The sequence below is a fragment of the Antechinus flavipes genome, chromosome 1 (genome assembly GCF_016432865.1).
Source record: "Antechinus flavipes isolate AdamAnt ecotype Samford, QLD, Australia chromosome 1, AdamAnt_v2, whole genome shotgun sequence".
NCBI lineage: Eukaryota > Metazoa > Chordata > Mammalia > Dasyuromorphia > Dasyuridae > Antechinus > Antechinus flavipes.
In genome coordinates, this window is record NC_067398.1 from 718715077 (window position 1) to 718730507 (window position 15431).

At 64.6% G+C, this 15431-nt stretch overlaps 1 protein-coding gene across 6 annotated transcripts in view; it reads right to left on the bottom strand.

Annotated features, from left to right (window-relative positions):
- ARVCF (ARVCF delta catenin family member) overlaps positions 1-15431 on the bottom strand; it is a 283940-nt gene that overhangs the window by 59153 nt on the left and 209356 nt on the right. For all 6 annotated transcript variants that reach the window (XM_051973221.1, XM_051973222.1, XM_051973220.1 and 3 more), the window contains one exon: positions 1575-1733. In XM_051973221.1, the coding sequence (XP_051829181.1) occupies positions 1575-1733 (159 nt within the window). The remainder of the gene's footprint in view (positions 1-1574; positions 1734-15431) is intronic.

Here is a 15431-nt window from a genome sequence, read left to right on the forward strand (position 1 = left end):
GCATTTCCTAGCTGTGTGATCCTGAGCAAGTCATTTAACCCCCACCTTTAAAAACAGATTGGTTTTTCTCCACCCTGCTGACAGAGATTCTCCTTCAAAGCCTTCCTGCGCTTCCATCCCTGACGAGTGGGCCTCCCCTGCCCTGCCCCCTCGTCTCCCCGCTCCGCACCCACGCCGGGCTCACATCCTCTCCTCCGCCTCCTAGCCCTTGACAAGGGCCTCCCCCGCCTCCTTTATCACTCTCCCATTTGAAAGGCTCTTTTTATAGTCCAGTATTTATGTTTACCTGTATGCACGGGATTATAGTCCTAAAGCCAGAAGGGACAGCTAAGCAGTCAGCCAAAGAGCATTTATTAAACACCGACTGTATGTCAGGTGCTGGAAATACAAAGAAAGGCCAAAAAAAAGGGGAGTCCCAGATCTTTAAGGGCAGCTAGACGGGGCAGGGGACAGAGCCCCAGCCCCGAAGTCAGAAGGACGTGAGTTCAAATCTGGCCTTAGTCCTAACTGTGTGATCCTGGGCAAGTCACTTAACCCCAAATACCTCAGCAAAAAAAATCCAAGAGGTCGCATCCTTCATTCACATCCTTTCACTGAGCATGTGCTTCAAGAGAAGAATGCAAGCTGGAGAAGGAAATAATAAGTCCTGCCCTCAGGAAGCTTCTTTCTACTCCAGAGAAACATGAACACAGTCAATGGATCAATAAGCATTTATTATGCCCTTCTGTGTACCGAACCCTGAGCCAAACGAGAGGGACGCTGGGCGCTTAATAAAAGCATCTTCAGCCCCTGTTCTCAGGCAGTTTAGATTTCGTGGGGAAAGAGAAAATGAAGTCAATACCAAAGGGATTCTGGGAAACGAGAGAGGCTCCCCGCGATGGGGGACGTAAGAGGCGGCGCTTGAGCTAAGTCTTGAGGGAATATTGGGGTCCAAAAGGTCAGAGGCGAAGAGGGAGGGCGTCCCAGAGGGACAAAGGCCGGAGACGGGAGACGAACGCCGAAGCTGGAGCCCAGAGAGGCGGCCGGCTCGGCCGAAAAGTAGAAGGAGGGAAGGAGGCCGACCACACGCGAATGGTCTAAAAAAGATGACGGGTGGGACAGAGCATCGTGGGACTTCAATGCGCTCCAGGGCCCGTTTAGGGGCGGATTCAATGCTCACAGAATGAGCGAAAGGCAAAGGGGAGGCCGGAGGGAGAGAAGACCCGGCACAGGCGAAAGGGAGAGCGGGAGCCGGGAGCCGTGGGCCCCGCCGCCATCTTGGTCAGAGACCTTCAGTATTACAGACGGCTCTGGTGCTTCACACAGAGCAAGGACTAGCCCAGGATGATCATAGACGTCAACTGGTCCTTAGGAGGCCGTTCAATCCCCTCATTTACAAAGAGGGAAACTGAGGCCCGAAGATTAAGTGACTCGATAGCGTCGCCCAGGGTCTGACAATAAGCGTTTGGGGCGGGATTTGAATCCGGGCCTTCTTGTCTCCAAATCCTGTGCCCGCGGTGCAGCCGGGAAGGAGGCCCGAGCCTCCCGCGCCCCCAAGGGGTGGGGAGGACCCTGCCCGCTGGGCCCCATCTCACCTTGGTCTCCGTCCTCCTGGTGGTGCCATCCTCGGACGTGACGATGGACACGTGGGACGTGGGCGTGCCGGGGTCTTCCTCCACGGTCACCGTCTCCTCGACCATCTCCTGGGGCTCCTGCATCATCGCCAGGGACGTCTGGTTGCCTGGACTTTGTTCCTAGGATGCAGGGAAGAGACAGGTATTGAGAGGCTGCCCGGTCCCGATGGCATGGGGCCCCGACCCCTACCACCCTCTCAGCCGTGACCCCCGACCCCCCTATACCCTCAGCCGTGGCCCCCGACCCCCCTATACCCTCAGCCGTGACCCCCGACCCCCACCACCCCCTCAGCCGTGGCCCCCAACCCCCACCGCCCTCTCAGCCATGACCCCTGACCCCCGCCACCCCCTCAGCCAATCATCTGAGCATCCTCCTCCCAGGAGGACAGGAGCCCTCCCAGGCCAGGGACCGTTCCATTTCTGTCTTCCTGCCCCCTACCCTCTGCACCATAGCGCGCATACAAGAAGTGCCTAATAACGTGCCTCCTCCTGTCTCTCCAGTCTTCTCCCACATTAATCCCCTCCCTGCTCTCCATGGTCAGTGTCACCAAGCATTAAGTGCCTGCCGCGTGCCGGGCTCCGGATCCGCGGCCTCGTTGCCCCCGGGCTCCTGGCAGCCCCGCGGGGAGTCACCTCCTCCCGCCAGCGCCCCGCCCCCAGTTTTAGGGCCGGCAGCCCCCGCCAAGGGCGGCCCCGGACCTTCACTCGGGGCTCCCGGGCCCCACCCCCCGGGAATCTGGACGCCAAGCCGGCGTTCACAGCTCGTTCTCCACCTCCAGCCCCAGAGGCGGGAAGAGGCTCGCGCTTCCATCCCCGCAGCTCCTCGAACACAGCTCCTGTGCCCGACCCCCAGGCCCCCCCCGAGTCAGTGAGCGAGCGCTCTGCGGCGCTTCCAGCCCATCATGCTCTAGGTGTCCGACATTCTTTATAAACCGGGTACTCGGGAGACCACAAAACTCCAGCTGAGCCGGGACCGAGCCCGGAGCCTCCGGGACCTTCTGCCCTCCTCGCGGCAGCGCGCACGGCCTTGCCCGGCAGCCCCCGAGCCCGCGGTCCCGCCGCTACTGACCGACCACTCCACTTATCGGGGCCTCAGTTTCCTCATCTGTAAAATGGGGGAGGCTGCAAATCTATGATCTTATTTCTGGAAATATTCTGCCCATCACGCGGCCCAGAGCAGGGACTGGCTCTCCACTCGGGGAGCGTGGGGGGCACACGACAGGGGCGGCGCCCGAGAGGCCTGCGAGGCGGGGCCCGGCCCCGTGCTGGGAGCTCCGTGAGGGGAGGGAGCACGGGGATCTGAGTGCGCGTGCGCCAGCCCGGAGCTTACACTGGAGGGGTGAAGGGGGGACAGACGGACGGATGGACAGATGAAAGGAAGGAAGGAAGGGAGGGAGGGAGGAGGAAGGAAGGGAGGGTGGAGGAAGGAAAGAAGGAAGGGAGGAGGGAGGGAGGAAGGAAGGGAGGGAGGAAGAGAGGAAGGGAGGAAGGAAGGAAGAGAGGGAGGGAGGGAGGGAGGGAGGGAGGGAGGGAGGAAGGAAGGAGGATAAATGAATGAAGGAACAGCTGAATGGACAGACAGACGAAGGAAGGAGGCCGGACGGATGGTAGAAGGTGGCGAGGTGGCTGGAAGGAGAAACAGTTGGGTGGAGAGAGCTCGGTGGCTACGGGGAGATAGAGAGATAGGGGAGGGCCGGGCAGTCAGCCAGACGGAGGACAGAGAAGAGGGAGCTGGACAGACAGCAGAGAGACACAGACATGTGGACACATAAACCACCCACCAGACAAATGCAGACGAGCAGGTGCACAGCAAGTCACTGGCCGGACAGAGGGACGGGCGGACAGACGGCCGGCCAGCGGAAGGGGGTACGGCTGAGAAAGCTACATGGCAGCCGGGGACGAGGGGCACGGGGGGAGGGGGGGTGACGGGGGCGGGGCCGGGGCAGACTCGGTTTCCGGAAGGAGCCGGGCCGGCGGCCGGCCCCGAGCGGCTCCCACAGGTGGGGCCCTAATTTGGGAAGGCCGAGCCGCCGGAGGCCCGGCCGGCTATTTTCTGCCCGGACGTCCGGGAGCCGGGGGGCGGCGGCCTCTCCGGTTACCGGCCCCCGCCGGGGAAGCTTCGTCCCCACTCAGCCCTCAGAGGCCGCGGGGAGCTCGGGGCCCACAAAGCCCAGCCGGGTCTGAGCCGGAGCCCTCAGACCCCCACGAGTGCCCCCCTCCCCCGAGACCGGGAACGGCCCCTGAGGGAGAGAGAGGCACCTGATCCCTGGGGGGGGGGGGGGAGAGGAGCAGCGGCCGGCACAGGGGGAGGCTTTAGGAGGGTCATGGGTGGGGAGCATGGTGGGAAGTGAGGGCGGGGGAGGCTTTCTTTAAGTTACAGATGTGAGAAGAAGCAGCGTTTGCATATGTAGATAACTCATTGGAGCCCCACACCGGTCCTGGGGGTTGGGGATACCATCATACCCATTTTACAGATGGGGAGACCGAGGCTGACTGCAGCACCGGGACCCGCTCCGACTCGCAGCACCTGCGGCCAGACTCGCACTCGGGACTTCCCCGGGGCCAGTTTCTCGACGTTCCCGGGCCTGAGTAAGGTTGGCGGCAAACTGGCTAGGACGGTGGGCTCGGGTCCGGGGGGAGCCGAGTTCGGATCTTGCCCCGGACGTCGGCTCCGTGGGTTCACTGTCTCAAAGGTCCTCCCTCCGGCCCTTACCTCTCTCTGAGCTGCAGTCCCGCACCACAAACACTAGTGGGCGTCCCTTACCCAGTTCCCTTCCCCTCCCCACCTCCCCCTGGGGGCTTCCTCAGTCCCCTTCTCAGGGGGCGCCATCCCTCTCCCACCCACCGTCTCTCATTGCCCTCCTCCCTCCTTATTGACCAGGCTTTCTGCCTGGGACTCCCAATACCCAGCACTGGGCCTGTGGGGCACACAGGAAGCGCTTAATAAATGCTTATGATTAACGGAAGCAGCCTGAGGCGATCTCTTGCCTAGAAGAAGGGCTGGAGCCAGATGGGATTTAAGACTCCTCTCACCTCCAAACTGGGAGTCCCTCCGTCCAGCCTCACCTCCTATTCCTCCGCCTGCACACGGCACAGTCTATTCTTGTTTTTACCGCCTCCACGCCTTTGCCCCCACTGTTCCGCCCTCCCGACGCACCGTCCCTCTCTCCCCACCGAGATCGAGGACCCCCGGGCAGGGAGGCGGGTGCTTGGCCCCCAGACCCCTTCCCTCCCCACCCGGCAGGCGGCTCGTTCCCCTCCCCCACTTCTGGGCCGGGGCCCGGGAACCACAGGTCTCCCTAATCAAAGGCAGATGTCCCCCCCCCCCCACGTCCCGCGCAGTTAATCTCTAAGACAAATAGCGAGCGCGGCGCTCCGGTGGGTTTGTCTTGGCGGGCGCCCAGCCGCGGCGGGCCTGGCACCGGGGCCCGGGAGAGGAGGGCGCCGAGGAGACAGAGAGGGGCGAGGAGGGGCCGGCCCCGGGAAGGGGAGGGGAAAAGCCTCGGGAGGACGGCGGGCCAGCCAAAGGTCAGCCCGGCCCCCGAAGGCCCGCGGGACGCTGGGGTGACAGACGGCCCCGGCGAGGGGCTCGGGGTCCACCCGAAGGCCTCGGACCCAAGCCGACGGGAGCCGGCCTCAGCTTCACCCCTGGTGTGTGGGGAAGGAAACCGAGTCTCCCTGTGATCTGCGGCTACAGAGAATCCCGGAGCCGAAGCTGGGCGGGACGTGACGGCCCCGATCGGACGTGGGGTCGGAGGGAACCAAGGGGATGTCCGGCCCGAACTCCCATTTTTACAGACGGGTAAACTGAGGAGCAAACAGGGGAACTCACTGGTGCACAGGCCACGGGCAAGAGTCGGGATCCGGCCCGATGCCGGCCCGGCCCCCCGGCGTGCCCGGCGCCATCGTCACGGAGACGTCATCAGTTGCCAGGGGTCCGTCGGGGGGTGGGGTGGCCGGGCTGGGCCCCGGCACAGAACCACGAGGCTTCGGCTCTCGGACCCGACCTCGTTCTACAGAGGGGGAAACCGAGTCCCAGAGAAGCGGAGGGGCTTTCCCAGGGACAGAGGGGATGCCGGGGTCTCCTCAGATCCGCCCGGCAGCGACCGAGGCCGCCGGAGACCCCCGAGGCCAGTGGGAGCCCCCCTGCTTTTCTGATGGGGAAACTGAGGCTCACAGATCACTCAGGCAGGAGTTGAACTCAGATCTCCTGGCTGCTTTTTCACACGGCCGGACTGGAGGAGGATGGGGAGGCGGCCAAGCCCTCCCTCCTGGGGCCGTGGCCGGTGCTTGGGACGGGCCGGGCTCCCCACCCCCATCCTCTGGGTCTCGGTTTCCCCATCCCTAAGATGGGGGCCGATCTTTAGGGACCCCCAGTTCCCCAGCCCCGGACTTCCTGCCTCCGGGTCCCGGGTCCGTCCCGCTCCCCATCCCTGCCCGGCCTTGGGGAGGAGGAGGCGGGAAAGGGGGGGGGGGGGCAGGCCCAGCCCAGGGCTCCAGGGCCGGGTCAGAGTCGCCAGAACTGGATCAGAACCGCCAGGCCCGGGTCAGAGCCACCAGGGCCGCTTCCCCCCAAGCCAGGGCCCACAGTTTAAGTCCTAACTCCCCGTGACCTTGGAGCAAAAGCCGCAGAGGTCAGCCTCGGGCCGCAGCCCCCGAGGGCCGCCTGTGGTCACCTAACTGGAGCCGGGACCTGGCCCGGGGCCCATCTCGGCAGCGGCCGCTCCTTCCCCGGCCAGACCGCGGCCACGGAAGGCCGGAGGGGTCTGGACTCCGTCCCTCTTTGTTCTGCGGCTCAGCCCCGCCACTTGGCCTCTCGCAGCCTCAGTCTTTCCGCCAGTAAAATGGAGATGAGGACGAGTGGACCCCGAAGGCCCCATTGCGACTCTAGGCCTTGGCTACCTGCTCCCCACTCGGGCCAGACCCCGCCTCAGGGAAGCAGCAGCAACACCCTGGACGGGGACACGCAGCGGGCCCAGCGTGGCTCAACTCGGTGCCCGTGAGGGCCTCAGCTTACCCTTCTGTAAAATGGGGCAAACAGGCCAGGCCTGCCACAGGAGGTGCCAGGAGGGAAGTCCTCGAGGCGCTGGCCCAGGCGGGGCACCCCATCACTGCCCCAGGCGGGGCACCCCATCACTGCCCGGCACCTACCCAGCCAGTAGCTTGATGAGGGGACAAGGGGGCACCTAAGGCGAGAGAGCAAACAGGCACTGCGGCCGGGACAAGTCGCCCATTTCACCGAGGGGAAACTGAGGCCAGGAGCAGAGGACTTTCCACAGCGCCCCAGCCCCGAACCTGAGCTCCAGCGGCCGGTCCCTCCCCTCTCTGGCTCCGACATCCCACCATGGCGGGTCACGTGGCTTCTCTCGGGGATGGCGGCCTTTGGGAGGATGAGGAGGGAGGAGGTGCCGTCACCCCCGAGGGGAGCCGCACGTGGCCGGCTCCAGGCCGTCGGGGAACAGGGAGCGCTGACTCTGAACAGCGGCGACCTTCTCAGTACCAAGGGCCCGGGAACGGCGCTGACGTCTCAAGAACAACAGAGGGCAAGACGCTCCATTCTCTGCCCCCTCCCCAAGTCACCGAGTAAAGCCCCTCCCCCAAGTCACCAAGTAAAGCCCCTCCCCCAAGTCACCGAGTAAAGCCCCTCCTCCAAGTCACCAAATAAAGCCCCTCCCCCAAGTCACCAAGTAAAGCCCCTTCCCCAAGTCACCGAGTAAAGCCCCTCCCCAAGTCACCAAGTAAAGCCCCTCCCCAAGTCACCGAGTAAAGCCCCTCCCCAAGTCACCGAGTAAAGCCCCTCCCCAAGTCACCAAGTAAAGCCCCTCCCCCAAGTCACCAAGTAAAGCCCCTCCTCCAAGTCACCGAGTAAAGCCCCTCCCCCAAGTCACCAAATAAAGCCCCTCCCCAAGTCACCAAATAAAGCCCCTCCCCAAGTCACCAAATAAAGCCCCTCCCCCAAATCACCGAGTAAAGCCCCTCCTAGGAAAGCTGTAACTGGGCACCTGGGGCATGGGGGGGGCATCCGGCCTCTGCTGGAAGCCTCCAGGGACGGGAGGGTCCCCACCGTGCAGACGGCCGGGATTGTGAGGAAGGGTTCTGTGACTCCCGGCTCCCCACATCCGGGGCCCAGGGCTCTGCCCCTCCCCCTCCCCAGCCCCCTGAGGGCCCGGCCAGGGCAGACTCATCCCCCCCTCTCCTCTGGACTGACCCCAGAACCGGCACCGGGGCGGGGAGCGGAACCGGACGGGGTCAGGGTGTGTCTGAGGTCACAGGCGTGAGAGGCGTCTGGGAGAGGGCGGGAGCAAATAGTCCGAGGTTCTTTTCCCTCATTTTGGACCGGGGAAACTGAGGCAGAGGAGCTCGTGCCCCCACCCCCCTGTGCTGCTCCAACTGCTGAGGGGCCCGAGCAGGGCCGAGGTCCCCAAAGGGGCGGGGCGGGCGGCTGGGCCCCGCTGCCTCCGCTGAAAAATCGGGAGGGGAAAGGGGCCGAGAGGCCCAGCCCCTCCCCACCTCTCAGAGGGAAACTGAGGTCCGGGAAGGGGCGGGGCCTGGCAGGCGCACAGCTGGGGGCGTGGGAGGAGACCAGTCCATTTCCCGCCAGGCTGGGCCGCCCAGGGAGCGGTGTGTCTGTGTGCGCGCACGTGCGAGTGCACGACTGTACACGTGCAGGGCTGCAGGGTGTGAGCCCCGTAGGTCAGGGCGTGCTTCTGTGAGGGCAGGAGGTGCCCGCGCGTCTGCGGGGGTGGGTGGGGGGCTCTTGCATGTGCGCGTGCGCGTGTGTCCCGTGCATCTGCCCCGCCTGCAGGAAGCTGGCTCCCCGGTGCCCCCGGGCTTCGCCTCCCCTCCCCTCCCCCTCTGACCCAACTCTCCGAACCCCCCAGAAGCCCTCCTCCTGCAGAGGCCGCGGCCTCCCCTGCTCTCCCAGGCTCGGGGGCTCCCTGTGGCCTCTGGGAACAAATAAAGCCCAAGGCGGCCCTCGAGGCCCTCGCGGCTCAGGCCCCGCTTCCCTGCCTGTGCACGTGGGGAGGGGGCCGGGAGGGCCTCCAGGTCGTCCCTTCCACTCCGTCTCCCCTTGCCCCGGGGCCTCCAGGAGCGAGGGGCTCCCTCCCCCAGCTTTGGGCCCGCCCCCCATCAGTCAGAGTCCCTAAACCTCAGCAGCGGAAGGTGGGGAGGCCGGCACGGCCAGCCTCCAGCCCGGGAGGGGAGGCCCCTCGGTGGGTCCCCGGGAACACTCCCGAGCGAGGGGCTCATCACTCGCAAGGCAAGTCCCTCCTTTATTGTTACAAATCACGCCGCGGACCCGGGGGCTCAGGCTTGGCTCCAGAGCTCGCTCCCTCCGGCCTCCCCGGGAGGACGCGGATGAGGCCCGGGGAGGCCGTTTTACAGACACTCCGAACAAGTGGGTCAAACTGCAGGTTTGCAAAGCCTCCCTAAGGCCTGCCCAAGGTCACAGGGAAGGTCGGCAGAGGAGCCGGGCGGGGGCTCTGCGCCCCGCCCCCCACGCGGCCTGCAGTCCCACAGCTGGGGAGAACGCGCTGGACCCGGGCCGGGCTCCCTCTCAGGAGCTGCCTCCCCAACAGGAGCCTGCAGTGCCAGGGCCCCCTTCTCAGGGAGCTGCCCCCGGGCACCCCGGCTCCTCGCGGGGGCTCCCTGGGCTTCCCCCCCACCCCCGCAGGGCCCAGGGGATTCCAGCCCCCCTCCCCCTCCTGAATCCGCAGCTCCCGGATGAGCAGAGCCCCTCGGGGCCGCGCCCCGGGCACTCCCTGGGGGAGGGGGGGGCTGACCCAGATAGAGCCAAGTTGCTAAGGACACCTCGCCAATGGAATTTGGGTTTCGCCTCCGCATACATTAGCATACATTTGCATACATTAAAACCGGGGCGCTTTCCGAATGGGCCGCCTGGGGCCCAAGGTCAGCTGGCGCTTAACAAAAGGGGGGCCTCCTGACAAGAGTGGGGGTGGGGTGGGAGAGCCCGGCTGCCCAAGGTCCCAAGTTAGGCCGGCCTGGGAGAGCAGCCCAGTGGTTAGGGGCGCCGGCCCGCCCCGCTGTCAGTTTGGGAACAAGGTCTCATCCTTCTAGGGGGCCATCCCTATTCTGCTGAGCCTCGGTTTCCCCATCTGTCAAATCTCTCCTGACCCTCCGTCTAGGGGTCCAGGCTGCCCCAAAGGGTCCCGTCACGGCCTCCAAGGTCCCTGAGTTGAGAAAGATGCTCCCAGGCTTCCCACAGTGTAGGGGATGGGAGAGGAGGGAGTGGGGGAGGGCAGGGGGAAGGGAGGCTCTCCTGCTCCGGCAGCCACTTCTCGCTAGGGCCTGCTGACTCCCGGCGGGGGAGGAGGGGGAGAGAGAAGGGCTCCCCAGGCCCGTTACCCACCAGGGCAGGGCTCGGGCCCAGTAGCCAACTGGTTGGAATGGAACTGGGAGGGCGCTGGGGCCCGGGCCGGAGGCCGCCATTGGCCTAGAGGCCGGAGGAGGCCAAGAGTGACCAAAGACGCTCGGTTCCCCCCCTCCCCACCACGGGCAGCATGGGGCACCTAGAAAGGTGGGGCCACAGCGTCCCCCCTCCCTCATCTCTCCCCAGCTCCCCCACGTGCCCCACAAACAGAAACACCCCTCCCCCTTTGGGCCTCCCACCTTCCCAGCTCCTGGGGGAAAGTGGTCTACACCGCCTGCCCCCATCACCACCAACGCCCTTGAGATTTCTTCTTTTTCCTGAGGCAGTTGGGGTTAAGTGACTTGCCCAGGGTCCCACAGGCAGGAGGTGTCAGGCTCGATGGTTCTGGTCTCTTCCAAATTACCAGCAACAAAGGTCAAGGTCAAGGTCTGCTCTTGGGCCTCCTCCCCCCTTCTCTCTCTTCCTCTCTCCCTCCCTCCTTCCTTCTCTTTGTCTCTCCCCCTCCTCCACTTCCCCATGTGACATCTTTAGATAATACAAGAATCTGGCCTCAGGAAGCCACTTAACCGCTACCTGCCTCAGCTTCCCCATCTGCAAAATGGAGATCATAATAGCCCCCCTTCCCAGGGTTGCTGGGAGGAAACAATGGGATTCTATTTGCCTGAGACCACTAGGTGCGGGTGCCAGGATCACACTCCCCGTTTTATAGGTTCAGCCCAAGCTACGAGGCTGCAAGTAGCCAAGGAAGAATCAGAACTCAGCCCTGCCCTCTCTTCCCAGCGTGCTACAGCCTCCCCGAAAGACCCTGCTGGATGGGAGGAGCTTATCCCTGTTCTAGGCCCCTCCCACTCTGACATCTGTTCTAGGCCCCTCCCACCCTGACACCCACTGTTGCAAGGCCCCTCCTACTGACACCCCCTGCTCTAAGCCCCTCCCACTCTGACACCCCATTACCAACCCCCTCCCACCCCAACACCCCTTGACTGGCCCTGTTCGAAGTGCCTCCCATGTCTAAATCCCAAACTGTCGCCTGGGGCCTGGAGCCCTGGGGCCGGGGACCTCCCAGAATCCCGCGGGTTTGGCCCAGCAGCGCCAGGGGGCTGGAGGGGCCGCCCTCACCTGGAGCCCGGCGGCCACGGGGCGACTTCCCTGGAGCCGATCCCCCAAGGAGGGGGCGCCGCCCCAGCTCCAATGCCAGCCTCCGGGCCGAAGCGGGGCCCAGGAGGAGGCTGGAGAAGCCTGGGGGGGGCGGCGGAGAAGGGGAAAGCCAGCCCCCGGCTCTGGGTTCGAAAGCCGCTTTGTAACCGCAGGGGAATCACTGACTGCTCTACTCCTGTTTCCCCGCCCATTAAACCCGGACAAGCTCTTGTCCTTACTGTGCCCCAAAAGGCTCTTCAGGACCCCCCCCCAGGGGATGCCGGGACCGCTAATGCCAGGCCCGCCCTCGGACCAGAGAGCCGCCCAGCTGCCTCCGCCGTGGGGCCCTTCCGGGCCGGCCGCGAGAACCCCGCAGCCCTTTGGCGCCAAAGGAGGCTGCGCTCTGGGAGGGGGGGGGGAGGGAGGCGCGAAAAATGGAACCTTCGCCTCCCAGGTGGGCGGTCCCCGAATTTAGAAACGGAGCCTGGGCTTCCGGGGGAGCCGAGGAAGGGGATCCGGCCAGAGTCCAGCCCCCGGTGGTCCCCGGCAGACACCGGCAGCCTGTCTGAAGCCCCGGGGACGGGAGCTCCCTCCAGCGCTGGGCGGCCCCCGGCGGACATCCAGCCCACACCGTCTTCTCCTCCCCCCGCTCCGGGCTCTGGCCAAGCCGAGAGGGGCCGATCCCCCCCCCCCCAAGGTGGCGCTGGGGCCTGACGGGAGCCCCACTCCTTCCCCTTCCCGCCATCTCCCACGCAGTTCCCGCCCTGCTTCTCGGAGAGAGGCTCCGCATCTCTCCCCTCCGGGCCTTTGCCCAGGCTCTTCCCCCTGCCTGGAGCGCCGATCCCGGCTTCCTGGAAGGCTTCCCCCGCAGCACCTCCTCCAGGAAGCCTCTCCTGATTTCCCTTCATTCCGGGTGTTTGGTCCTCCCGGCCGGTCTTCATGGCGATCATGCAGCGCACGTGGTTGTTCAGCCGGCCGGGTCTGGTCCGTCCCTCTCCTCACCCGGGCCCGCAGGCTGGCGTCCACGCCCAAGCACAGGTCCGGGAGCCGGGAAGGGCCTGAGCCCGAGCCCAGACACTCACTGACTGTGTGATCCTGAACAAGCCACTTAGCCTCTGCTTGCCTCAGTTTTCCCCTCTGTAAAATGGGGAGAATAAGAGCATCTCCTTCCCGGGGCACTTTGAGGATGAAACGAGATCATATCTGTAGAAGTGCTGGGTGGAACGCCTGGTATATAGTAGGCGCAACATAAATGCTTCTTCCCTCGCTTCCTCCAGCAGCAGGGCGGCCTTTGGGGCCGTCCAGGCTGGGCCCTTGGCCCCCTCCTCCCCTCAGATGAGCCCCCTGAGGACCCGGCTTTGGCCGTCATTGCCCAGACCTGCCAGGGGTCTATGAGGCTCCATCCCCCAGGGTCCCAGAGCTTTCTGCGGGGGGGGGGGGGGGGGCCAACATGGGGCCACTGTCGTGGGGGCCCAAGCCCAGCTCTGCTCCACTGCCTGTGTTTTCTGGCTCTCCGGACCTCAGTCTTCTCTGTAAAATGGAACCATCTCTAAAGCTTGGGATGGTCCTAGAACAAGGAGGCGGAACTCCAAGGTCACACCCTTGTCCTTCTGGCTGGTTCTCTGCAGTCGGACCCAAGGCCCAGCAGGGGCCGGGTGGGGGGAGGGGGCCGCCAGGGTGGGCACGATCTTTCCAGGCACCCGGTGGCCCCGAGCTTCCCCGCCCGGGCGGGCCCCCGCGCCCCTGCTGCAGCCTGCCCGCTGGCCCGGCCCCAGAGCACCCTGGGACGGGCAGAGCTCAGCCTGGCAAGCCGGGGCCTTTCTGACAATGGAGGGTTTCAGCCGGCTCCCCGCCCCCCACCGCTTGCACAACACCTTGGGGGGGAGGGGCAGGAAGAGAGCCAGAGCTCCCAGCCCTGGGGAGGGGGGGTGCTGGTGGGAGAAGTTCCTGTCTGGTCCTCAGCCCAATCCCCTCATCACAGAGCGGTAAACTGAGGCACAAGAGCCCACCTGAGGGCCCGGGGCCCAGAGCAACTTGTTAGTTAAAAGTAGTGGGGGGCCTAGAGAGAGGTCAGGGCTTGTCCCAGGTCCCACGGCACATGCGGCGCCTCCTGGTGACACCGGGGTCCCCCCCCCCCCGACCCCTCGCCGGCAGGAGGGCCTTCCTAGTCAGGGGAGCGGGAGAACCACAGGGGGCGCCTGAGAAACGTCCCTCAGCCGAGGACTTCAACATCTTGGCCCTAAATGACTGTGACCTTGGACAAGTCACTTCAGCTTGGCAGTTTTCCTCATCTGGAAAATGGGCAGGTGGATTAGGTCTCCTCCCAGCTCTGACCTGATCCCCACGAGAGTGACTTGGAGGTTCCCTTGGAGCCCCAGGCAGCAACCACAAGGTGTTTTAGAGGCCCCTGGAGGGGCTGAGCCTGAGAGGCCATTCTTAGAAAGCCCCGAGTGCCTCCCCGGGATCCCGCTGTTTCCTCCCTTTTCTCTTTCTCTGTCTCTCTCTCTCCTCTGTCTCTGTCTCTTTCTCTCCCCCCTCCCTTCTCTCTCTCCCTCCCTCCCTGCCCTCTCTGTATCTGTCTCTTCTCTCTTTCTCTTCTGTCTTTCCTCTCTCTCTGTCTCTGTGTGTGTCTCTCTGTGTGTGTCTCTCTGTGTGTGTCTCTCTGTCTCTGTCTTTCTGTCTCCCCCCACTCCCCTCTCTGTCCCTGTATCTGTCTCTCCTCTCTCTTCTGTCTTTCCCCCCTCTCTCTCTCTGTGTGTGTGTCTCTCTGTCCGTGTGTCTCTCTCTCTCCTCTGTCTCTGTCTCTTTCTCTCTCCCCCTCCCTTCTCTCTCTCCCTCCCTCCCTGCCCCTCTGTATCTGTCTCTCCTCTCTCTTCTGTCTTTCCCCTCTCTCTCTCTGTCTCTCTGTGTGTGTGTCTCTCTGTGTGTCTCTCTCCTGTCTCTGTCTCTGTCTCTCCCCCCCCTTCTGGGTCTCACTTCTACCACAGATGCTCCCACTGACCCACGGTGCTCCCCTCAGAGGCAGGCAGGGAGCCTCGGGTCTCGGCTGGCAGAGGCCTGGCCAAGGGGCTCCCCCGGCTCCCGGCCTGAAGCCGGGCGGCCTTTGGGGCTCCCCGGGGGCCCTGAGACGAGAGCTGGAAGCAACGAGCACACGCGGCTCCAGGGGACAAAACCGAGGAAAAACCCCGTGACCCCGAGGGCTGCGCCCCAGAGGAAGGGCCGCCTTCACAGGAAGCGAGCTCCCCGTCAGCAAAGGGATGCCCATTTCTCAGGAAGCCGAAGGAGGGATTCAGGTGAGGGGGATGACGTCATCCCACATCAATCAGGGCTTTCTGGAGGCGGGGAGGGGGCTGACATTTACACACCAGCCTCTGGTAAGCTCGGCGGGACTGCAGCCAGCCCAGTGCGGGGGGAGGGGGCCCGGGGCAGCCCAGCCCCCCCAGGTGAGCTCTGAGGAGCTGATGGCTTCTTTCTGTCCGAGGCACAATCCAACCCAGGGATTCCTCTCTCCCAGCCCAGCACCAGCTCTCCTGTACAAAGCTGCATTTGTTTTGGTTACCGAAGGTAAACTGAGGCACAGAAACGCTAACCGACTCTCCCACCGTCCCCCAGCGCTTGGTTCTTCTGGGGTTTTTTTCATCTGGCTGTGACATCATGACGCCCCTACCCCGAGCCCAGCACCCGCAGAGGCCAGAGTCCCCTGTCTCAGCCCCCCAGCTCCCCCCCAGAACCTGGCAGAATCACAGACTATTAGAACTTGGCAGGAGGGAGGGAGGGGTTAAACACCTTGGCCCTAACCTCAGTTTACAGGAGGGGAAACTGAAGCAACAAGCCCACGGCCAGAACTATAACGGAGCACGGCTGCAGTCTACATCCCATGGGCTTCCCTGCCCCCATCCCTCCTCCACCCCAGGAGGGGTCCCGGGAATGTCCACTCTGGGCAGAGCACTGGGGGGAATGAGAAGTGTTCTCCCGGAGACCCCCTGCCTGCAGCTGCGGCCCCCAGGGCTCACTGGGTCGGACCCCAAGGCTGGGCAGCCCGTGGTGGAGAGCCCCAACTCAGAGCCGCCCCAAGTGGGGGGGGGCTCCCCCGGAGCCTGAGTAGGGAGTCTCCAAGCAGAGGCCGCCCCTGGGGATTCTGGGAGAGGTACTGGCCGCTCTGGGCAGTGGTGGGGCCTGGGTGGGGCTTTCCTGGCCTCCCATACCCATCCGCTGCCCTCTCCTGAGATCCGGAGCCGCGCAGCTTGCCCCCAGAGGCGGCCCACCGACAGGTGCGGGCAAGAGCTGGG